Source organism: Pholis gunnellus (genome assembly GCF_910591455.1).
Source record: "Pholis gunnellus genome assembly, chromosome: 20".
Classification (NCBI taxonomy): Eukaryota; Metazoa; Chordata; class Actinopteri; order Perciformes; family Pholidae; genus Pholis; species Pholis gunnellus.
In genome coordinates this window covers 14,700,802-14,723,082 of record NC_136547.1, presented here as the reverse complement: position 1 = coordinate 14,723,082, position 22,281 = coordinate 14,700,802, and the positions used below count along the sequence as shown (strand labels likewise).

Here is a 22,281-nt window from a genome sequence, read left to right as displayed (position 1 = left end):
CAATCAGGTCGGATATTCAGGTGATGACTCAGGTGCGCGGCTAATGACGCTTCGAAACCTCTAGCCTCATACAGAGATGAGGAGTGGGCAACAGAGGTCTGGTAATTGCACTTCTTATTAAGTGCACACACACACACACACACACACACACACACACACACACATTTCTGTCATATTCAAACTTGTAGTCTTCGGCCCTGTTGGGCGTGATTTTGCTCAGCTTCTTCTGGAGCAACAGAAGTAGGTTAACGTTACTCCGAAAGACTTGTGGGTCAAACAGACTAATTGCTGGGTAACACATTCTAGTCCTACATTATGATTAATTGTATTCCATTTTTTTTATTTATTTTCATTTTATTTCATTTAAATAGTAGAACCAAGACACTTTCAGACCCCTGGCATTGTTTTCGTTATTATAGTGAGGGTGTACAGTCCATAGATGTAAGTGTAAAAGCTGATAATTCAGTAACATTACTCAATTACTATCAGTTATATCTAATAACTGTGTTTACCCATAACATTCTTATCTGAGCAATGTATTTTGCAGACCCGTATGTGCATGATTGTAACTCTAACTCTATCTTTCTGACACTGTGCACTGTAATGTCATTTTTCTCGGGATCTAGCTTTGTGCCTGTTAATCAGCCCATAGGGGGCAGTATGCTACATGCATTCATTGATCTGACTTCCAGAAGCTCACACACTTGAATTTATGATGCAGTTTTTATTTCTGCCCCAAAAAAAAAAGAACCAGGCTGAACACTGAAAGATTCATTCATTATTTGTATTGGTTTTGACTTTATGTCAACAAAACAGTAGAAAATGCGTTCGTAGTGATTCATTCCTTCCCTTTGTTTCACCATCAGCCCTTTGTCGTTCCACTCTGATGCCACAGTTAATGTGTTGGAGGGAATGAGTCCTGAACTAGGATCAGGACTGGTCTTTGGTATGCAGCAGGGACATGACTAAAATGCTGAAGTTTCATTGTCTCAGGTTTGAGATGATGCAAATATCACAGTGAGCAGGAAAAAATGAGATTCCTCTGAGAAGAAAGCCGGGGACTTCCAACAGCAAGAGATGAAGGATGGAAAATAGCAGGGGACCCTTCAGGCCTCGGCACACTCACCTGTAACAACACAGATGAGGAGGCCAGTGAGCAAAAGTCTGAAGAAACAGTTCAAATGCATTTATGTCAAAGCATCTGTTCCGGTTTATGTGTTAATTATACCATTCTGAGGCAAGATGGCGATGTTGTCAGGGAGGATGCCAGTCCCCAGGGAGAGCTGGGTAAACTTCTGCTGCGTGACGGCACTGGCCTCAGGAGTGCGACCTGCAAACACAGAACGTGTTGTTTTTAAACCTAAACTAATTCTTCAATACACAAATTCAACATGCATCACTTTCCCTTCAGGGACACTGCACCCGGCTGCTCATCCAGACTTACTGTAAAGCTTGTTGAGGACCTCAGACACTCCGTCCTTTGTCTTGACGGTGTGGACCAGAGCGTAGTCATCGTACGCAACGTCGACAATCTGCATGTCATTGTCATTGTTCCAAACTGATGAAAGCAGAAATAGACCAGTCATGCTGCTGAACGTTTCTTGTTTGTGTCTCTTGTGTGTGTTCGTGTTGGTGTGTGCTCTATACTCACTCTGGCTGCGGAAGGTGAAGCGTCCTGGAGTGTCAGTTTTCTTAGCCAGGTGAGTCATTCTCCAGCAGGTACCGTCAGCACTAAATGAGGGGGGAAAAAAGAGGTCCATTTATTTATCATGTCTTCTACAGTAGAATCATCAAGTTTTTTAATTTGAATGGTTACATAATCACTCACTTCAGGTTGGCATAGGAGAGGTCCAGGTCTTCTCCAGTTGGCACTAACATGGCAGTGCCTGTCTTCATCCCTGCCTTATGGTTCACAAACCACTGGGCATTAGTGGCAAAGCCAACAATATACCACTTGCCTGTCATCTAAAAAAAAAAGACAGAAGGGGGGAATGAAGGGCGATAAAGGTTCTTCAATCAAAGCATAGTGCTTCATGTAGTCTGAACTACAGCACATGTATTTAACGAAACCTATCTTCCATATAAACTACTTTTACTGCTCTATTAAGTGATTCCATGAAACACATTAACCAACCACAGATACTAATACCTCTTCCTTACTTTATTCCCTAGTTATTCGTGTTGCTATTAGCTGTCAGTATGATTTGCAGTAGTCTTGAAGTAGTAATACTTGTGCCTCTTTCTTACCTTCTGCAGGTCGAAGCCTTGTACAGGCGTGACTTCGGCGCAGGCGGCCAGCGCACACATCAGGGCGCCCAGCATCCTCAGCAGTGTGTTCCTCATGACTTCTCCTTTGTGCTCTGTGCTTCTGAGTGAAGTATCAGGGAGAGGTAAGGAGCAGAGGGGAAGTGGAGGCTCCTTTATATCCTGCAGAGTCCTGCTCCCCATCCCCTCCTCCTCCTCACTCTCTGTTTCCTCCCCCGTCCCACTGCTAGCTTTTGGATTACAAAAACTCTTTGGCCTTCACTCACTGGCATGCAAATCACTGCCGTTACACAACTGGCACGTGTGGATGGAAGAGGGGGAGGTGAGAGGGGAAGCAAAGGGAGAGTAGGTACATAATGGGGTTCTTTTAACAGCCCCTCCTTTTCTCCCTCCTCCATCACAAATGCTCTACATGCCTGGACTATCAAAACAACTGTTTGGTAAGAGTGCACATTTTCTTAGCCACATGGCACACGAAAGCTAAAGAAAGCACCACTTACACAACAATAAATAACGAATTAGAGTCACATTTGCTAAACTTAAGCATCCTCAAAAGAGAAGATACAAATTTGATCTTTCCAGATATAAAAAAAACAATTGTAGCCAAATGCATTCTTTTGCAGCGAATTGCATCGACGGCTGCATTGAGGAAGTGATATGTAAGAACTTCCCAATGAAAGCATGTTTACTATTTATCATACAAAAGCTCTGCTGCTTATGCTGATGTGATTGTTCTTTGCATATCATTTTTGAGTGTTGATAGTTTCAGAAAACGTTTGCAACATGAGTCATTTAAGTTGTGTAACAACTGAGTGAGAAGGAGAGTTGGATGAACTAAATCATCTTGTTTGACATGTAATGTTGCGTAAACCTCTGCTTTATGTGATAAATAATACCCCCTAAATCCATCATTGTTCATAAGAATTTGGTTGATCTACAATGTGTAATATGTAATTTGCTGACTGGCTTTGAATTCTTCATTTGCAAAAATGTATTGACGGACTCTTCAGAGCTCCTTTTTGCTAAGAGACAAGACGAGCACAGACTTGCAATCAGCTGGTTGTGTAACACACAGACACAGAGGTGCTGGGTGGAGCTCGGGGCAGCGTTAAGAAGCCCATTTGGTAACCTAGTTGTGTAACCTAACTCTCTTAACCCTTTTTGGGCTCCACATCTGGGCTACATTAACTCCCGCCCTCTCCCCTCCAGTCTTTTTGTCCCCTCCCCCGAAAGAAACAGAAAACATGCATACAGGCACACACTTTGAACGTTAAATCTCTGCACAAATAAGAGGGGAAGGTAGCCTCAAACTGTTGTGGAAATGTATCATATCGTTCTTAGAGATTTAACTTGTATCGCTTATACCTGCATATATGTAGATGAGGCCAACCAGACTCATTTAAAACCTAATGATAAATGATCTCATAGGTATTTTAGCATTTCTGGCTTGCTGTAGTGTAATCCTGATTTCACCACCTAACCGTCTTCCCACGGAAAGGCTGGGAACCTGGCCTTGGTGGGTGCAGCGGCAGATAGCGGAGGATGACATCTGCGAGGTGGGGGGTTGAAGGGATGAGACGAGATAATGTGCATATACTGTGTTTTTGTCTATTCCTTGTGGTTAGACCTCCGAACCATCTGTGGGGAAAGAGCTCTATCCATTCAGCTGAATTACCATTAGTGTCTGTTAAATAAATATGTTTCTATATATTAAGAGTTTTCTCATCTCGATTATTTCTCACCGGGAGGTTAAAAAGATTATTTTCCACCACAAAAACATTTGACAAAAACTTGATTATGCTTCATTTTGTTTTATTCAGCTGGAACTGGTAACGTTTCAAGTTTTCAAGACCTCAGTGCAGTCTTTCATCAACGCTCTTTTGCTGACATTCACATTTTTAAATGATACAATCCTCAGATATTCGCATGTGAACTTTGGAACACTGCAGGGCTGGAATCTCCCCGTTGCACAGCTCTGCCTCCTCAGCATGTGGGGACACAGTCTGTATAACAAAGAGTGACAGGTTCAGGTTTGCATAGAAGCTGGGCAGCTTTTTTAATCAGGGATTGACGATTGAATAACATGTTGTTGACAAAGTTTAAATAACTGAACTGAACATAACACAGCCTGCAGGAGTAAATGTGAAAAGCGTTTGGGAAGGTCTCGGATGGGTCATTGGTTTCCTTTCAAGCTGCTCTCAACTAATCTTGCCCCCCCCCCCCCCCCCCCCCCCCCCCCCCCCCCCAATGATATTACAGCATACTTTTTACACACCTGCAACATTTTGACATACGTTGAGGCACTAGGAAGTTAGGCAAGAAAGGGAGAAATATCCACGCTAAATCCATGTTGGCTGTGCTTTTGCAAAAACAAGGTCTTGCAGGGATTTTAATGAATTTTTCACCCTAAATCATACTCCTCTAAACTGAATTAAATTGTAAGGTATTATTTACCTCCAAATAGCTTTTACAACATCCATAATAAAGCAATACATTTAAGTAATCTAATAGATTCAGTCCATTCACCATATATCTTATCCACAGCAGCACAATATTTCTTACTAATTCCATTAATCTATCATAATCAAACCACTTTATTCAGATGCAATTACTGTACTGTAATCTCTCTCTCATTGGCATTGCTGCATAAACATGTCTACAGCTTAGACACCTAGTATTACCATACACATAATTACAGAAAATTCCACACCTATTACAAAGAAGCAGAGCAGAAGAATACATATTTTGTCATTTAGCACCAGAAGTGCAGCTGTTAAGGTGAAATGATGATCGACATGAACCAGTGAATCATCAGTAACTGAATAGGTTGAAATGCATGAAATAAGTCCGGAGCACTACAGAGCAAAGACACAATTCTGAATGTACTGCAGTGGGCAATGGCCTGTGAAAATACCCCATATACTAAACATTAAGCCTGCGAGCTACATTGACAGCTAAGAACTGGAAATCATTCTCCAGAAAACCTTCTTAATTAAAAGAGCTGTATTTGCAAAAATGTGTCAGCTGCTGCATTCACCTCTGTCCATTTTTATTAGTCTTATAACTATCACACTTTTTCATTATATCAAAGAATTATCTGTTATTTTATTACACATTAAACTTACTGATTACATGGTGCTGGTCCACAACACCACAGTGACCTAGGAAGAAAACAAGTAAACAAATCTATTTAAAGGCAGCTGAGCAGGCAGGTGTGCTACAACATCGTAATCCTTTATATCAGTCATTAATGCAATGGAGTTCTCTTCAAGCTAGATTGTAATCTTTACTGGCTTATTATGCCATCTCACATTTAATATTGCATTTGCTAATATAGTTTATTTCATTGTATTGTCCAGGTGGACACAGACGTACTGTAGGTGGGGAAAGGGAAGAGGTATGCCAGTCCCAAACCCTGTTTTTCAGCAAGCTGCTCAAACTTGGTCAACATGGGCTCGGACAGATTGTCTACAGACCGGCCTGCATATAGAGCACAAAAACAAACATCATGACTTTACGAATGCATTTTTAAACAAACAGTGCCGTCTCATTTTAGAGTAGAACAAGATCAGGACTACCACCTGGCTTTTAGATGTGAAATACCAAAACAAGGCCACGTGGCTGAGGAACCCACCATAGAGCTTCATGGTGATCTGGCCCAGTTTCTGGTAGAGCATGATCGCATAGGAGTTGTAGTCCGTCTCTCCAATCACTATCTTGGTGTCCAGCTCAGAATGACCTCCTAGTTGAACCAACAGAGAGCACGGTATGCATGCGGCATTGCTCTATAATTTATCAATAAGGCTTAATAAGGGAGGCACTGACCTTTAAGTGTCAGTTTGCCCGGGGTTGGTGTTGCACTGTAGACCTGTAATATCTCCCAACACTGGTGATTACTGAGGACAGAAGAGAAGAGTTTGTGTCAGGTGAGATATTTGATGAAACAGTCAGTAAAAACAGGCATTATGTCACAACCATGTCGTTAAAACATTTGAAAACCCTCATAGAATGCTATTGTTTCATCTAAAACAATATGGAGGCTTACATTATCTTCCTCTGGAGTAGATTTGGCTTGTTGAAAGCATTGTGTGTTGTTCAAAATGTTCTAGATTGTCATATACATTTAATGTTTCATAATCTAACCACGTATTTCATAATCTAACCACATTTCTCAGCCTCAGGCCTAGCTTTCTTATGAAAGCTAGGCCTGAGGTTGAGAAATGGGACAAAAGGGACCAATTTCCTCTGCGTGGGCCAAATAAGATTTACAAGCTCAAATCATAGATATTACGAAATGTCCTACAAAAACAACAACTCATTCCATTTAAATTGCCTATTGCACATTCTGTCATTCTGCAAATGCCAGGTCAGGATGACTAAAAGTTTTTCAGATGATGAGGGAAAAGCTGGATGGATTTTACTGTTCTGCCTTCTTCCTGTTTTTGAGGATACACAAATCTAATCGAACACATGTGGTTGAAACTTGATTTGTGGTATGTTTTCCCCCTCTGCCGATAAACCACGGTACTGAAGAGTCACGGTGAGCTACATGCACAGTACATGCTGGTACTTACCGCCGTGTTTTGGTGCTAACCAATAGTGTTTGGTCAGAGGAATGCGTGAGGGTCATGACTGTGGCCTCCACCTGGGTTCCATGATTTATCAGGTAGGAGCATTTGGAGGCCGTGTTTAGCAGGTACCATGTTCCTGTCATCTGCAACACATACAAGCAGGATCAGAACAGAGACAGAGGAAGAAGCAAGATTTTCAGCCTCAGAGACAATATTTGCAATTTGAAAATACTTTTTTTTACATTTCACAAACAATCCTCAACCCCTTCTACCTAAGATTTGCCTTATTCTACCAGATTCAAATTAGCTTAAATAGAATATTTAGGGTGACAATAACTTTCACTACGAATGAATACATCTGCTTCAAATATCCTGTTTTAATGTCTTTTGTTTTCTCACTCAAAATCCCCCTTATTGCCTAAACCAACAAATTGACACAATTACACAAGCATGACCATCATGCCAACCCCCACACTAATCGAACAAGCGCCAAAACTCACTTACCTTGTGTTTTCCTCAAAGCAATGATAGTTTATATTTGTACTATTCTGTTGAGGTAATTCTGTTTCCACTGATTATTTAGAAAATATTTTTGTTTGTCTTATTGGGACACGATGATACAAGCATGTGAGAAACAGAATCACACTGGCAGCGTGCAAAGGTCAGAAGGCACTGGGAACTGTTTTGCTATCAGGCTGCGACTGTACTCAACTACCTGGAAACAGTGTTTTTTAGATTCATTTATCAAAATAAGACATTCTCACCTTTCAGTGCAGCTTTTTCAGGAGTCTTTTTCCAGCCTTGTCACAATTATAATTAGATTGGAAGTTATAAATGGTCACTGTTTGCCAAACCCAATGCAATCTGGACTCTCTGCCTATCTAGTTGTGTAGCTTGATTTAGAGATGCCAATCACAAACAAGGGATGAAAAGAGCACTCAACGCACAAACAGAAATACTACACACAATAGTATATATACTCCACCCCTTCCTCCAGTTGTTTTTACCTGTTGTATGTCTATGTTCTGTGCAGGTGGGGTCAAGTCAATTGGGTCGACCTTCGGTTTCTTGGGAGGTCGTCTTTGGGGTCGCGGTCGACTCTTAGCCCCCCCTACAGCCTCAGTGGAACCCCACAGACACACACACATCAACACCACCACTGGCAACATGCAACGCCATACTCCAGCCATGAGCACACAAGAATCAGTCCTCTTCTCCTATAGGATTTCTCAGGTTCCCGTATCCTAACTTTTCTTTTTGTACTGGTATTTCTGTCCCCTCTGTCTCTGTCTGCAGTCAACTATTCCTAATCTGCTTTGCTCAACCTCAAACAAACAGACACAGAAGAAATGCATAAACAGACAGAGAGTGGGGGACAGAGAGGATGGTCTGTTTAGTTAAATATTAACTTGGTTTACTGGCAGAGACGAGGCAGTGTGTTCATCTGAAGGCGGCAGCAATAAATTATTATTAAATACTGACTTTAAAATCTAATGCCCTCTACAGTATAACAAACAAAATGTGCACGTATGGAACATTTTCCATTCAAGTATACATGATTCCTTATATAAAACAATTTAATCTGTAAATGTGGCCCCAGACTGGAAAACACACAAAGCACCAATGTCATAACTTCCTGGGTTTTGCAATCTCTACAGACAACGATGTCTTATTAATTCAGGTCCAGTGTATTTTGATATTTTTTAAACATGGGGAATGTGGAGGAAAAACAGAGACTGTGCTTCACCCTCCATTTTGTGCTTCACAGAGACTTGGGTGTGTGGAATGATAACGGACTCAATGCCCGATCTGGCAGGCTTCCAGCTATTCAGAGCGGATCATGACCCGAAGTTCTCCGGCCAATCGGAAGGTGGAGTAATCTGTTTTTATACCAACAGGGGCTGATGTAACGATGTGGCAGTGATTCTGCGGCACTGTTCTCCTGATTTGGAAACTTTTTTCATCAACTGCAAAAAACCCTTCTACTCCCCCTTTGAGTTCACTTCATTCATGCTGGTCTGTGTTTACATTCCACCGCAGGCCGACGTGCAGGAGGCAAAGCTCATGCTAGCCGACCAGATACTGTGTGAAGAGCGGACCAACCCGGTCTCTTTAGTCATTGTCCTTGGTGACTTTAAAAAAGGTAATCTCAGCCATGAACTCCCCCAATACATACAGTTTCTCTGGCAGATCACCAAATCGATGAAACGACTTGAATGTTTTTCTGTCACTTTGAAAGACAATGGGACTGTCCTGACCCCATCCACCAGCTCCCCCTCCCCCACCTCAGCAGGGGCCTGCACCCCACAACCATCTATCCCAGAGCCATCTATCCCCCCCCAGGCTTTTTGAAAGACAGAACCTCTCCAAAGCAGCCGGCCCAGACTCAGTCCCTCCGTCCAGCCTGAAGCACTATGCTGATCATACCAGCCTGGTTAAGACCTCCAGCCTTCCCTGTCCCCAAAAAAAACAAGTAACACAGGACTTCACGACATCAGACCTGACCTTGGTTTATAAGTCTTTTGAGCACTTTGTCATGTGCCAACTCAAAATCCTCACCCACCCACTCCTGGACTCTCTGCAGTTCGCCTACAGAGAGGCCAAGGCAAAGAGCAGCCCCACCCGCCCCTATCACACCATGTGACTCTCCAGTCAACACTGTAGTTCTTCAGCTTCCAGGGCATTACTTATGACCCTGAGGCAGGCATGTGAGATTGTGGATGACCCCTCCCACCCTGGACAATAAATCAGGCCCAAAACCTACATGGACAATCATTTGCACATCCCTGAACAATTTTATACTTTATCTTAGACACCTAATAACATACATAAATATTTGAAGGCATTCTTATATATTTGTTTATTTGTTTTTCATACTGTATTGTACATTTTCTTATTTCCTATTATGTTTTTATACTATTGCACTTTATTGGTATGCACCAATCACCAAGTCAAATTTCTTGTATGTGCAAACATACTTGGCAATAAACCGTTTCTGAATCTGAAATGAAGACATTCATAAAAAAATGTTTAAATCAAAATGACCAACTCAACAAAAAACAAAAAAAGTTAATACAGGGACTTTTTTGGGGGGGGAAAGTATCTCAATTGAGTAGTCTGCAGATTGAGTTTGTGTGAAGTATGTTCTGTATGTAGACTTCCCTCCAGTGCATATATCCGTTGTCCAGATTAAGCTTTCTTCTTTACCAGTTTAATAAACACCAGGATGTTTAAAATTAAATTAATAAGACACCTTTTCTCACAGAAAGCTTCTCACGCAAACATGTTAAGCTCAAAACCATGGAATTAGGTGGTCCTTCAATTTGCCTCCTAAATGGACTTGTTTGAAATGAAACATAATTGTGTTTTCAGTACAGGTACTACTCCTGCTCATCCATGTCAGGTTTGTTGTTTTCTCTGGGTTTAAACTTGAGGGCCACGCTGTTGATACAGAACCGCTGACCAGTCGGGTCTGGTCCATCATCAAACACGTGACCCAGGTGGGAATCACACTGCAACAGACACAAACGCATGAAAGTCAGACACTAACCAAAAATACAAACATAAGTCTTGTATTTGAAGAACATTGTGAAGGAAACTCTGAATGCAAAGTATCAATGAGATGCATAATAAGCAATTCTAACTATACTGCTATATTAAAAAAAACTGCACACAAAGCTATATAAGCAACTATAGCAAACTGAACATTGGCTTTCACCGCTCAGAAAACAAATCTCACATTTTTACAAAGAACCTCTGTCCCAGCACTACCCAGGCTGTTGTCAGGGCGACGAATGATGGAGGCGAGGCTTTCATCCCGCTCCCATGTCCCATGAGCCTCTTTGAATGCAGGCCAGCCTGTCCCAGAGTCATACTTTGCCTCTGAACTTTTAAAACAGGAAGGAACATGTCCTCATTGAGCATCTGCTAACACATTTCTATACAAACGTCTAACACTAAAATGATCACATGCCTGAGAGAATAAATTTAAAAAATCATACAGTACTATTGAATAGAATTACTTTATTGTCATTGCACAAAGAAGAATGAAATCAAGTAGCAATCCTGACGGTGCATAGACATATCAAACAGTAAAATAAATACAAATATATGTCATAAATAGAAAATATGTACAACATTAACTGTAAGTTCCAAACTGTTACCTGAAAACGGGAGCCTCACAGCAGACACAGTGGTACATCCCAACTTCAGAATGGTTAAGGTAGATCCCACTAAAGGGCTGAGAACACACACACACACAGTGTAGGAGCAGATACATGACTAACAGTTACATGTTTTTTTGCTTTGTATTCTTAAGGTTTTTGATGATAATGACTTTGTAGGTACAATACAGTAACTTGTCCTTATTTGTATTTTTGCATGCTCTGTGTTTCAAGCTGAGAGCTTCAAATTCATAAAACACCAGGTTTGTAGTTGGACAGGTTGAACCTGACACAGGCCAACAATACACATGAGCAAAGTCCACCTGGAACTGTGCTGATGTATATCAGAAAATGTATGTCAGTCTGGTATAGACAGATATAATGTTGGTTTGACACAAATCGGTGTACCGATATACGTGTAGTACTCACCACCTCAGTCCCTTTTTCTCTGGTGACTACATACTGTTCTGGGGTCAGTTTCTTTTGCCAGTCTGTAGTCTCGTTATAACGGGTGAGAGACTGCAGGCCTGCAGGGAGCAGAGGTAACAATGAAGAAGTCACAGAGGAGTTTTGAAGTGCATATTGAACAGTAGAAGGACATTTTGGTCAATCGAGTATAGCCCAAGTACACATAAATAAATAAAACGTGTTTGACAGCAATCAACCGTAAAACAATTAAACCCATTGGCAGGACTTCCTGAACCTTTTCAGAAATAGAATCCGCAACATTACACCACATACCCTGAACACTATGGAAAACTGAGAAAATGTTGTTTATTCTGCTGAAGGCTGGAAGGGTAAGATTCTGAACAAATTATTCTTAAACTTTCACTCAATCCTAACTCCTAAAATAGATGAAAAATAGTAGAAATAGTGGAATAAAAAAAATCCTCCAATCCCAAATATATTGTTAACCCCTGCAAACCCACTCCTCTCGTTAACCACAGTACGTTTTGCACCAACAAGCTGTAGCTGTGTGTTTCCTAATCTTAGTGCTTCGTGAGAAAACTGCAGCATGGCGCACCTGCGAGAGTTTGCAGCCTGAACTACTAGATAGGATAGTAAAAACGTTTTAAGAAGTATCAGTAAAGAACCCAAACGTCCCCCCCAGTACCTTGAGATGTGGATACAGGACGAATGAATACCGGGATCCTCCTCGGTAACACCACGGATCTGAGCGTCGCGTGCCGAGAAACCACTTCGAAGAGACGGGCGACGAAACGAGACATGTTTGCTGCTGCTGTGTCCGTCTAAAGTCAAGTGCTGATATCAGTGGCAGCCAATTGCGCTCGCTGCGTCCGGATCGTTCATGCCGAGGCGAGTTCACGCAGGTTCTACCCCGGCTGATCCACGCTGGTAACATGGGTGACCCGGTCAAAAATCACACCTCCAGCTTGAGTAGGTTAAGGTGGACTGGGTTCGCTGGCGTTTGGCAAAGGGCAACGCAAACGTGTAGCGGTTTTACTGCGTGAAAAAAAAGCTGAATTGGGGGAAACCATTTGGTTGGTGAGGTGCTCAAGTCAATTCTATTTATATAGCCCAATATCACAAATTTGCCTCAAAGGCCGTTGAACCACATTACATTTACCATAAGAAGTATGTTACACATGTTTAAACACAACTTTTATCTAGTACAGTATTGAGCAGTGAGATCATTGTATACTAAAATGTATAATGGGAACTCTAAAAAGAAGCAGACACTTACTCGAAGGAACTTTATTCAGTGCTGAGTTTATTCTAGCAGGCAAATATATATTTTCCTTACAATTATCTGACCTCAGTTGAGTCACAAACAGAGTTTAACTGGTGTAGCACTGTGGCACTGTCTGACCCCACCTTTTCTCTGTCTTTTCTCTGCAGTTACATCATTGTAAACCCTCTGTGGCAAAGAACCAGGTCAAAGCAGTGTGTTTAATTGAGAGGAAGACAAACAGCATTTTTCCTTTTGGCTTGAGTATGCACTAAAGTGATCCACAGACAATTTGATTCTCTATGAATGGTCTCCCATACATCAAATACATATACAAATCAATATCTATAATGCATCTAAGTAAAATGTCTGGTCACAGCATTACGTACTACTATATTTCTACAGTGTTAGTCTATATTTATTTATTTAAAATGATCCCCATTAGCTGATGCCAATGGCACCAGATAATCTTCCTGAAGTCCAAAATCTATATAGTCTGGTATTGCACAGCAGCGGGGGTACTGGCTGTCAGCAAGCTCCCAGGCTGGTGCATGAGGTCTACTATGTAGCAGCAGAGCCTTGGAGAGAGCTCCTTACTGGAAGGATTCCCATTGAAGAGGAGTACCTCGTTCCAAGCCCGGTTGTACTCGCCCCTGACAAGTGTGCAGCTCATGTTGATGTAATCAGCCAGACACTGAAAAGCAAACGAAAGGAGTCAGGTCGGGATATTATGATTTGGAAAGAAGAGATGGAATGGAGAGGGTTATTATAGTGATACTTTAAGTTCAGGATGGGGAGAACTTTTAGAGAAGAGCTTTAAAATAGTATGGTAAAAGATGTGGGTGAATTGTAAAGTTTGCAAAGGAAGAGATCGCTACAGAGGGGATAATGCTGTGGTAGGTCAGTGGCACCTTGAAGAGAAGTGCCCTATGGCAGTAGATTCCCCTTCTGATCAAACCGATGGGAATAACATTAGACTGAAGCTGAATCTTGAGCTCGCTCAGGTGCAGCACCCATGAGAATTCGTGCAACTTTTCCATCTCCACAGCTCCGCCCATGACTTCACTCACCAACCTGGCATCCAAAACCATGCAAACAAAACCCGTTACAATGCAGGCACCTTAAAAATGTGTGGTGCATTTGTTTTGCATTCTCAAGGCTCACAGTGGTATATTTATAAAATGCTGTTAAATGCCACTTGTGTCCTTTTTTGTGAACCATTACTAACTCTTTATGAGTTGGTTCACAAATACAGTTTCCAGGGTATCGTGTTTCTTTTCCCCCCCCATGGTTCACGGTTCAAACATTGGTGGCCAATTATATAATATGAGATTATTTCCTTCCCTTACCTGGCCAAGGCAGCACACTGCTCTCGTTCATCACTTAGGGGGATAATGAATTCTTTGACCTTTTTAAGTAGAATCTGCAAAGAGACGTCAACCATCATCTTCCATGGTTTCTCTGTAGGAGGCCCAGGCTGGGTCTCATCTTCCTGTTTGTCATCCTCTTTCTTCTTCCTGTATTGACAGACAGTTCATTAAAAAAAAAAATCTAAATATTTCACCATAAAATAAAGCAATAGTATATTCCGTGTTTTTAATTTGTTCATGAATTACATAGATCTTTATCAAAATAAACCCAAGCATTTAGGATTACCATCCTGTCACAGTCTCGGCAGTGACTCCGTGTTTTCCCTGTGTTTCCCAGTGTTTTTCCCCCCTCCAACTGTGTCTGTCTGTCTAACCACACATACGTCTCATTTCTCTAAGAACATATTTCCTCATTTCTTCTCTCCTCGCATGGTTTCCTTGCGTCCCTCCATGCATCCCTGGTAGAAAAAGACGCAAGTGAGGGACATATGGATGCAATTTTAGGGACTTGGGATACACCCCGTTTTCCAAATTGCTAATTTTCTCATGTATCCCCTTCGCAGAGGATTGTGGGTCAGCATAGCTAGAAAAGCATGCTGGCTTGCATCCTGCAAAATTTGACCGAATGCAGTGCATGGGACAACCTGGTATTTGTGGCATACGGCATTTGACATAATATGTATTGGGACGTACTACATTTTTTTCTGGCATACTAAATATGGTAGTATGGGCCCTGGAACTCATATTTGTCCATGTGGCGCTCCATTCCTGGCTTCTATTTACCACTGATTACCCACACCTGCCTTCCATCATGCTCATCACTCTGCAGTATATCAACCCTGGTTCTTCACTCACACTTTGCCAGATTGTTGTTGCAACCACAGTGGAAGTTTGCCATTCTTGGACGCAATGTTTTATGCATTCAGAGTTATGTGTCTGATTTAATTTAACTTACCCTGTTTCCTTGTGTTTCCAGAAACATTACCCTCCAACTCCCCTGCCTGCCTGCCTGCCAGCAGCCTTGTTACCATAACCCAGAGCTACTGCATCAGCCATGCTGCCCAGCTCAGATCAGCTCAACCTCTCACTGTCCTCATCACCCTTACCTTTCTACAATAAATCCTTAATTTAGGACACATTCTCTGCTATTTCTTCGTTTGGGTCCACCCATTAACGATTGCAACACCAACCAGTATACTATGCGCAAAAGTAAGTGAAGATAAGTGAGTATTTGATGATACTGTAAGTGTCCCCACCCCTCACATCCACAGACACACTCAGCTCGGTGTTCTGCGGTCTCCCTCGCTGCTGGTGTCTGTTTCCATTATATAAACGGAGCATAGAACTATTATTCTATTTTTCACTGTTCTTCTAGTATTTCTTCAGTTATTACTATGTGTGTATAGTATTTAAGTAATGCACTGTATGTACATGTATGTGTGTCAGAGAGATCCTATTTTGTTCTTGTCTCTTAAATGGTTTGCCAGTATCCAAGAGAATATATACATTCAGCACACGTAGAAAACCCATATGAGCCCACATACATAACACGCATAAGTAACAATATGTTGCTGTCTTTCATTTCTGCACATATTATTGTATAGACCTCACAAGAACCTTTTCATCTGCTATTTTAAAATTATGACCAAAACTATTTTAATTAATTGTATGACTTTAAAACTTCTGGGACTTCTTCACCATCATGTCTTACTACTCTACATTCTCATGTTTTTGAGATATCATGTAAACAAACCCGGTCAGAGTAGTTATACTATAAGTTATACAATGCACAGTGTTTGAACACGAGACAGAAGTAACACAACTACATCTTATATTAGTTCTAGTTGCTTTAAAGTTACAAAGTCATGGACAGGTTACATAACACACTGCTTAAGAATTCCTGAGATGTTGTGAGTGTAGGCATGCTGAAGGGGGGACATGGTGGTAATGGGGTGGGCCAGAGGTACCCTGAGGGGGAACTGCTCCCTTTGGCAAAGTTAATTCATCATCAAATGCTGAAAGCTTTTGGGAGCATTAGTGAGTGTGTGTGTGTGTGAGTGTGCATGTACAGCCTTTTATAGGTATAGTATTTTTTTTATTGCGTGTGCGTCAGCGTGCATGTGTATTACGTGCAGGCATCCTCATGGCTGTGCATGCATGTGCATGATTGTGCGTGTAAGTCCATTAGTCTAAACACAAAGGCTCTTTTACCGTGAGTGTGTTGCCATCTTAAAAAAATGGGGTCGTTTACCGTGAGAGGCCACGCTAAGGGGGGGGGGGGGGGGGGGGGGGGGCGACTGGATTGGAGCAGACAAGGGGAGGGTGATAGTAATTTAACAGCCAGAATAAATTGTACCGACTGCCTGGTGTGGCTGGTAGTTTAGGAAACTTGTCATGTCTCAGCCAATGCTCTACCAGTATCTGTGTGGTGGTTGTTGGTACTTGTTGTGTAAGAGGCTATGTTAGCTGTCATAGTTTTGGGAGTTCCTGGATATATTTTCAAAAACCTCTGTTGTCTAAACTTTTTTTACTGGGTTAATCTGATGCATATTAATAATAAACAATGTTTAGTTCTATTTCTTTCAAAACTTAACTAATCACAGAAAATCAAGAAAACATACCCTGTTGCAGTATTGACAACAATCACGGGCCGTTGCTTGTTGACAGGCTGCTCGGACAGTTCCTTTAAAGTCAGAATCCTCTGACCTGCAGGAACCTAACAGACAGAGATGTGATGTACAGGACATGTCAATATATCCTTTGCTACAGTGTTTTCTTTTAGATTTGACAACAGTAATTTATTTTGGACTCACATTCCTTACATACATACATATACACACCTTCCCGGCATCATAGAAGCCCTCACTAATGACGTCAGTGGAGGCCAAATTACCTGTCAGGCTGTATTTGACAGACAAATTGGAGTTAAGCAGGCTGATCATGGCCAACCTGCTGAAACTGCTTCTTCGAGTCACTGATTGGTTGATTTGCTGAAGCATTTCCAAGGCACTAAGACACATATAAACAGATATTAAGACATTGATGCTAAATATAAAAATGCACACACTAACAAACACACACACTCACATAAAAGTCTAGTACTTTCTGTCAGAGCCATACATAATACTGTCCTATACTGCCATCTACTGGCTATTTTAGAGACTACTCTAAATTGGGTTTAAGACGCTACACCTTTGTGTCGCTGTAACTTTAAATCACTAAAACACTCATCAAAGTTCTACATGACATCAGTCATGTTTGATGTAATAGTTAGCTGCCATCTCAGTGTCTTACCCAAATTTGCACATCTCCACAGCAGTGGGCACATCACCGGCACAGACATTGATAGCCCAGCATGCATTGTGCAACACCTCCTTTTCATAGGTTTGCAGCAAATTGACCAGTGGGTGAAGGCCTTTTGCACTTAGTAGCTATGAACAAGGAGTGAATTTTAGGTGGTCAGGGAAAGCATATAAACTATTCTTGGACAATTCATAAGAAACTATTGTTTATAATTAACATTGTTTTTTAGTTTCATACATTTTACTGTTAAGAATAAAAACAGGAACAGTAAAACCAGTATTGGTACCATTAACTGATATTTTCTTTATGCAAAACATCTCCAAATGTCATTGTCATTCGCAAATATGACAGCAAGGCAGGAGTCTAAACTGTCATTAGACACACACACAAACACCAACCTCTGCCCTAGCTTCCGTATCGCAGGCCAATAATGCCAGGCACAGCGTGGAGTTGACCAGAACCTGTGTATCTGTGGACTTCAAGGGCTCCACCAGAGCTTGTATGGCTCCATGTGACAAGACACTGCAGCGGATGACCTCCTGTCCCACCATGTTGCCAAGTGTGGCAGCAGAATTGGCCACAGTCCTGGGACAGCTTCCATACAGCTGCTGGACAAGGAGCTCATGGCCTTCTGCCTCGTACACCGCACTGCAGATACCACAGAAATGGATGGGAGATTTACTGCAAACCTACAGAGCTGACTACATGCAGTCTCATAACAAAGCATACAACGTAGAAGGTAATGTTTGTGTGATTTGCACAAATAAGTGGAGTTTAAGGGAAATCAAACATTAAGAGTAAGGAAGTGAGGGAATTAAGGATGGGAGGTGGTTAAATGTCCCGAGAACTTAAGGAGACAGTAATGCTGAAATATAATGTCAGAGACGTGAGAGACGAAGGGTAAAGGGATGATTTGTCAGGGGAATAAAAAAGGTGGAAGATGAAATGGAGAAAGGGAGAGAAGATAGGTAGAGATATTCAGTGAGTAAGAACCATGAAAGAAAGATGAAGCATTAAATCATTTGTGAAATAGCAGACAGGAAGGCACACTGCTCAACTTTAAAATACCACCTCCTTCAAATACCCGGTTTTAGACTGCAAACTCATCACTTAATGTTTTACACATTTGGCAGCAAGTTGCACATATCATTTATACTTTGTGGCATACACACTTAAAATACCCTGAAACTGTTAATTGTCATCGGTCCTTTTTGAGTAACTAACTGTCGGGGTCTCATTTGCATTATGTAATCGGCTGTCTGTCACTCACAATGCGTTGAGCTGGTTGCTATGTGTGAGGTTGGAGAGGGCCTGGGTTGCTGCCTCTCTAAGCACCAAACTGTCATTGCTCAGCAACCGTACAATTGCAGGGATCCCACCTGAAACACACATAAATCCAACTCATTCACACGACATCGTTGAGAGTGTATGATGTTAAGGTGCTTGTGCGAATGTGCACGTGCGTACCCAGGTCTCTGAAGCTGTCTTTGCTGGCTAGACGGAAGCTCATGGCGGACACAGCCTGGCAGGCAGCTGTTTTCACGCTGATGTCCGCCACAGACAGAAGTTCTACAAGCACCTTCTCCACATTCTGCTCATGGAGCAGTTCGCGATTCTCAGCTACACATGTGTATGCAAAAACAATGAAACAAACACAGAAAACACACGGATTAACTGTTACACCCGCTTGACTACCAAACCTATTTGCTGGAGAGCAAAGAAAAAAAATATTATCTCTTGTCTCCTTCTGTGCTTACAGCTCTGAGCAACCCTGGCGATGCATTTCACAGCGTTGGACTGGATTACAGGCATATTGGGGGTGAGAACAAACTCCATCAGCCTTGTTAATCCTCCACCCTGCTGGATCAGCTGTAAAGTCTCACCGTCACTCATACAGTTGTCAACTACCCGTAAGGCCACAGCGTGAAGGTCTCTGAATTCCTGTAAGAAATAAAAAGATAGATAAGAGACAGAAGATGTCTTAGAGGATATAGAGTCATTATGGGTTAAGAAGTGTTCATTCAAAGGGAACCATTTCCAGCTAATGGTGCAAACATACACTACACACAGACAGTTATAACCCTATCCATATTTTGTCTTCTTGTTTTCATTACCTAGGACTAAAGGGCAGGATGAAGACATACATAAGCATGTGTTCTGTCTCTCAGACACATACACACACAGACCTACCGTGTTGCTGAGGATATCCATGAGCTTCTCAAATCCTTGCTCTTCCCTTAAGGTGTTGCATGCAGCTTTATCAATGGTGACATTCTGCAGCGTATTTAAAGCCACAAACTGAATGATAGGGAAGTCCGACTTCAACAGATCCAGAAGTGGAGGGATCCCTCCCAACTCATGCACTGCCAGATGACTTTGGTGGTCCTTCATGCATACATTACAACACGGATACAAAAGTGAAAAGAGAATAATGAAACCATTTGAATTTCATCCATCTCAAGAATATATTTTACAAAACACACCGTGATGCGTTTAGTGGCTTTTAAGATACTGATAAATGTAACTTCTATTTGACTAAAATGAAAAACCTTATAACCACTTAGCCTTGTAACCTCCTCTGAGTCACCTGAACCAGGTTAAAGATGATGTCTAGTGAGTTCTTGCTGACATCAGGGTCTGGACTGGATAGGAGCTGGATTAGAGGTGGCAGGCCCTTGTTGTCAAAGATCTGGGCCTTACAGACGAAATCCATTGACAGAGAGGCCAGACACAGTGTTGCAAACTCATGGACAACTATATCTTCTTGAATAGGAAGGAAAATTGTATTGTTTGTTTCTTTTATTATATCTATTTCTGAGTCTATTCATCTTGAGATCCAAATTACTCACCTTTAAGGGACAGTTTGTCAATGATTGATGGAATGACATCTATTTTCTTCAGAGCAATCCTTACATCATCTTTCAATGGAAATATGAAACAAAGTGAGCAAACCCATCTCTTTCTCAGTCTGTAAGTCAACAAAACAGTGAATTCTAGCCAGTTGACAAATCTCTAAGCACTCAATTGTCTGACAAGCACATAGATGGTCAGGAAGTCAAATCAATTGTACTGTAAGCCACCAACAGGCTCAAAAGGCTCTTCTGCATTGATTTCGTTATATGTTGTCTGACACACCGTTGTTGGCCATGATGCCCAGGGCCATGAAGGCGTTGCATCTGACCAACTTGTTGATGTGAGTGATGAGCTTACAGAGAGGCTCCAATGCCCCCAGTCTCAGCAGACAAACCTTGTTCTCATCTCCTAACAACAGGGGGAGACCAAGAGCAGAGACATTAAGCACTGTGACAAACAGACCTGTAGGCATTTACTATCTGTCAGTGAAGTAGTGAAGATAAACAGATTACAAGCTAAAACAGGGGGTGTTCATTATAGTTATATACATATAATATTATTACATGTTGATTATTTTATTTAAGCTCTTGATATATACAATATATACTATACAAGTGGTTTATGAGTATAGAATCGAATTAATTAGCTGATGGATATCATGGGAAATAAGCAGGAAATAAGATAAGACATTTAGTACATTTTGTGGTGTTTAGCTGCATGTTTGCTCACAAAAAAAAGTTAATATGTAGCGGGTTTCTTCCCGTGGGTAGTCTACTGCACCTTTTTCTGCAAATTTGTGGACCGCTGCACAAGCTTTGACTAGGATGTCCTCCTCTGGGGAGCTCAGCAGCAGCACTATTGTTTCTGGAGTTTTTCCCTCAAAGGGTAGTGGCTCAAACTGTGTTAGGGAGGAGAGAGGGAGAGATGTAAATGCGTTATAATTGATCTCGTGTCGGTTCCCGCGGGGTACGTTTTCAGACGATGTGCATCTTTTTTTAATGGACACGAAATAAACAAACACGTTTGCTGGCTAACGTTAAGCTTTTTATACTCATACCGTTTCCTTGCATGGAGTTTCCCTCTCCTTCTTCCCTTTATTTCCCATGCTGTGACCTAGAGAGGTAAACAATAGTTGTGTCAACAGCGTTTATTCATCACGGATCGTCGTTCTGCTCAATGCAATCAACCCTAAAAGCTGCAGTCATATGCTGGCTAAACGACCGAGCTAAGCTGACAGCTTATAGCTCAGTAACGTTAGACGTGTTCACAAAATACGCTTAAACAGACAAACAACGCGGATCACTTTCTCAAATATTCACGAGGACTTACCTACTTTTACAAGCTAAAGGACAAATCTAAAATTCTTGATCAACATGACAACCGTCCAGAAAAAACCCAGTGTAGTGTTGTGAAAACGGAGGTTGACACCGCGTTGCTTGGCAACCCATGCCACGTGAGCAGAACCTTCTTGTATACAGTCTATGTAGAACCTTCTTGTATACAGTCTATATAACCATCTTATATACAGTCTATAGTTAGAACCTTCTCATATACAGTCTATGTATAACCTTCTTATATACAGTCTATAGTTAGAACCTTCTCATATACAGTCTATATGTAGAACCTTCTTATATACAGTCTATAGTTAGAACCTTCTTATATACAGTCTATGTAGAACCTTCTTATATACAGTCTATGTAGAACCTTCTTATATACAGTCTATAGTTAGAACCTTCTCATATACAGTCTATGTAGAACCTTCTTATATACAGTCTATAGTTAGAACCTGCTTATATGCAGTCTATGTAGAACCCTCTTACAGTTAGAGCCTTCTTATATACAGTCTATGTAGAACCTTCTTATAGTAGAACCCTCTTATATACAGTCCATACTTAGAACCTTCTCATATACAGTCTATGTAGAACCCTCTTATATACAGTCTATGTAGAACCTTCTTATAGTAGAACCCTCTTATATACAGTCTATAGTTAGAACCTTCTCATATACAGTCTATGTAGAACAATCTTATATACAGTCTATAGTTAGAACCTTCTCATAAACAGTCT

At 41.4% G+C, this 22,281-nt stretch overlaps 4 protein-coding genes across 4 annotated transcripts; all 4 read right to left on the bottom strand.

Moving 5' to 3' along the window:
- Positions 1 to 770: 770 nt before the first annotated feature.
- Positions 771 to 2,463, bottom strand: LOC306712367 (lipocalin-like). Its single transcript, XM_079181615.1, has 6 exons — positions 2,248 to 2,463; positions 1,829 to 1,965; positions 1,652 to 1,731; positions 1,445 to 1,558; positions 1,229 to 1,330; positions 771 to 1,126 (listed from the first exon to the last, which is right to left on the bottom strand). The coding sequence occupies exons 1-6, from the start codon at positions 2,446 to 2,448 to the stop codon at positions 1,107 to 1,109; spliced, it is 654 nt and encodes a 217-aa protein (XP_079037741.1). The 5' UTR covers positions 2,449 to 2,463; the 3' UTR covers positions 771 to 1,106.
- A 1,664-nt stretch (positions 2,464 to 4,127) lies between these two features.
- c8g (complement component 8, gamma polypeptide) lies at positions 4,128 to 8,090 on the bottom strand. Its single transcript, XM_079181966.1, has 7 exons — positions 7,844 to 8,090; positions 6,840 to 6,979; positions 6,091 to 6,161; positions 5,900 to 6,007; positions 5,641 to 5,745; positions 5,391 to 5,426; positions 4,128 to 4,268 (listed from the first exon to the last, which is right to left on the bottom strand). The coding sequence occupies exons 1-7, from the start codon at positions 8,024 to 8,026 to the stop codon at positions 4,249 to 4,251; spliced, it is 663 nt and encodes a 220-aa protein (XP_079038092.1). The 5' UTR covers positions 8,027 to 8,090; the 3' UTR covers positions 4,128 to 4,248.
- A 1,600-nt stretch (positions 8,091 to 9,690) lies between these two features.
- msrb2 (methionine sulfoxide reductase B2) lies at positions 9,691 to 12,244 on the bottom strand. The gene is made up of 5 exons (XM_079181553.1): positions 12,114 to 12,244; positions 11,429 to 11,526; positions 11,000 to 11,076; positions 10,576 to 10,723; positions 9,691 to 10,348 (listed from the first exon to the last, which is right to left on the bottom strand). The coding sequence occupies exons 1-5, from the start codon at positions 12,226 to 12,228 to the stop codon at positions 10,217 to 10,219; spliced, it is 570 nt and encodes a 189-aa protein (XP_079037679.1). The 5' UTR covers positions 12,229 to 12,244; the 3' UTR covers positions 9,691 to 10,216.
- A 932-nt stretch (positions 12,245 to 13,176) lies between these two features.
- On the bottom strand, positions 13,177 to 21,320 carry armc3 (armadillo repeat containing 3; the record flags this gene model as incomplete). Its single annotated transcript, XM_079181214.1, has 16 exons — positions 13,177 to 13,383; positions 13,601 to 13,763; positions 14,039 to 14,206; positions 16,681 to 16,775; positions 16,900 to 17,068; positions 17,354 to 17,490; positions 17,761 to 18,010; positions 18,633 to 18,741; positions 18,830 to 18,982; positions 19,120 to 19,303; positions 19,553 to 19,747; positions 19,950 to 20,125; positions 20,212 to 20,280; positions 20,498 to 20,623; positions 20,996 to 21,113; positions 21,273 to 21,320. 16 exons carry the CDS (start codon positions 21,318 to 21,320, stop codon positions 13,177 to 13,179), a joined length of 2,367 nt encoding a protein of 788 aa, XP_079037340.1.
- Positions 21,321 to 22,281: the final 961 nt, after the last annotated feature.

Coding starts and splice junctions, on each gene's coding strand:
- LOC306712367 (XM_079181615.1), bottom strand. CDS start 2,448: ATGGGGAGCAGGACTCTGCAGGATATAAAGGAGCCTCCACTTCCCCTC. Junction 1,559..1,651: donor CTTCACCTTCCGCAGCCAGA/GTGAGTATAGAG, acceptor TGCTTTCATCAG/TTTGGAACAATGACAATGAC. Junction 1,331..1,444: donor GGTCCTCAACAAGCTTTACA/GTAAGTCTGGAT, acceptor CTGTGTTTGCAG/GTCGCACTCCTGAGGCCAGT.
- c8g (XM_079181966.1), bottom strand. CDS start 8,026: ATGGCTGGAGTATGGCGTTGCATGTTGCCAGTGGTGGTGTTGATGTGT. Junction 6,162..6,839: donor GTTAGCACCAAAACACGGCG/GTAAGTACCAGC, acceptor TTCTGTCCTCAG/TAATCACCAGTGTTGGGAGA. Junction 5,746..5,899: donor GATCACCATGAAGCTCTATG/GTGGGTTCCTCA, acceptor CTCTATATGCAG/GCCGGTCTGTAGACAATCTG.
- msrb2 (XM_079181553.1), bottom strand. CDS start 12,228: ATGTCTCGTTTCGTCGCCCGTCTCTTCGAAGTGGTTTCTCGGCACGCG. Junction 11,527..12,113: donor TCCTGTATCCACATCTCAAG/GTACTGGGGGGG, acceptor TGCTCCCTGCAG/GCCTGCAGTCTCTCACCCGT. Junction 11,077..11,428: donor GAGAAAAAGGGACTGAGGTG/GTGAGTACTACA, acceptor GTGTGTTCTCAG/CCCTTTAGTGGGATCTACCT.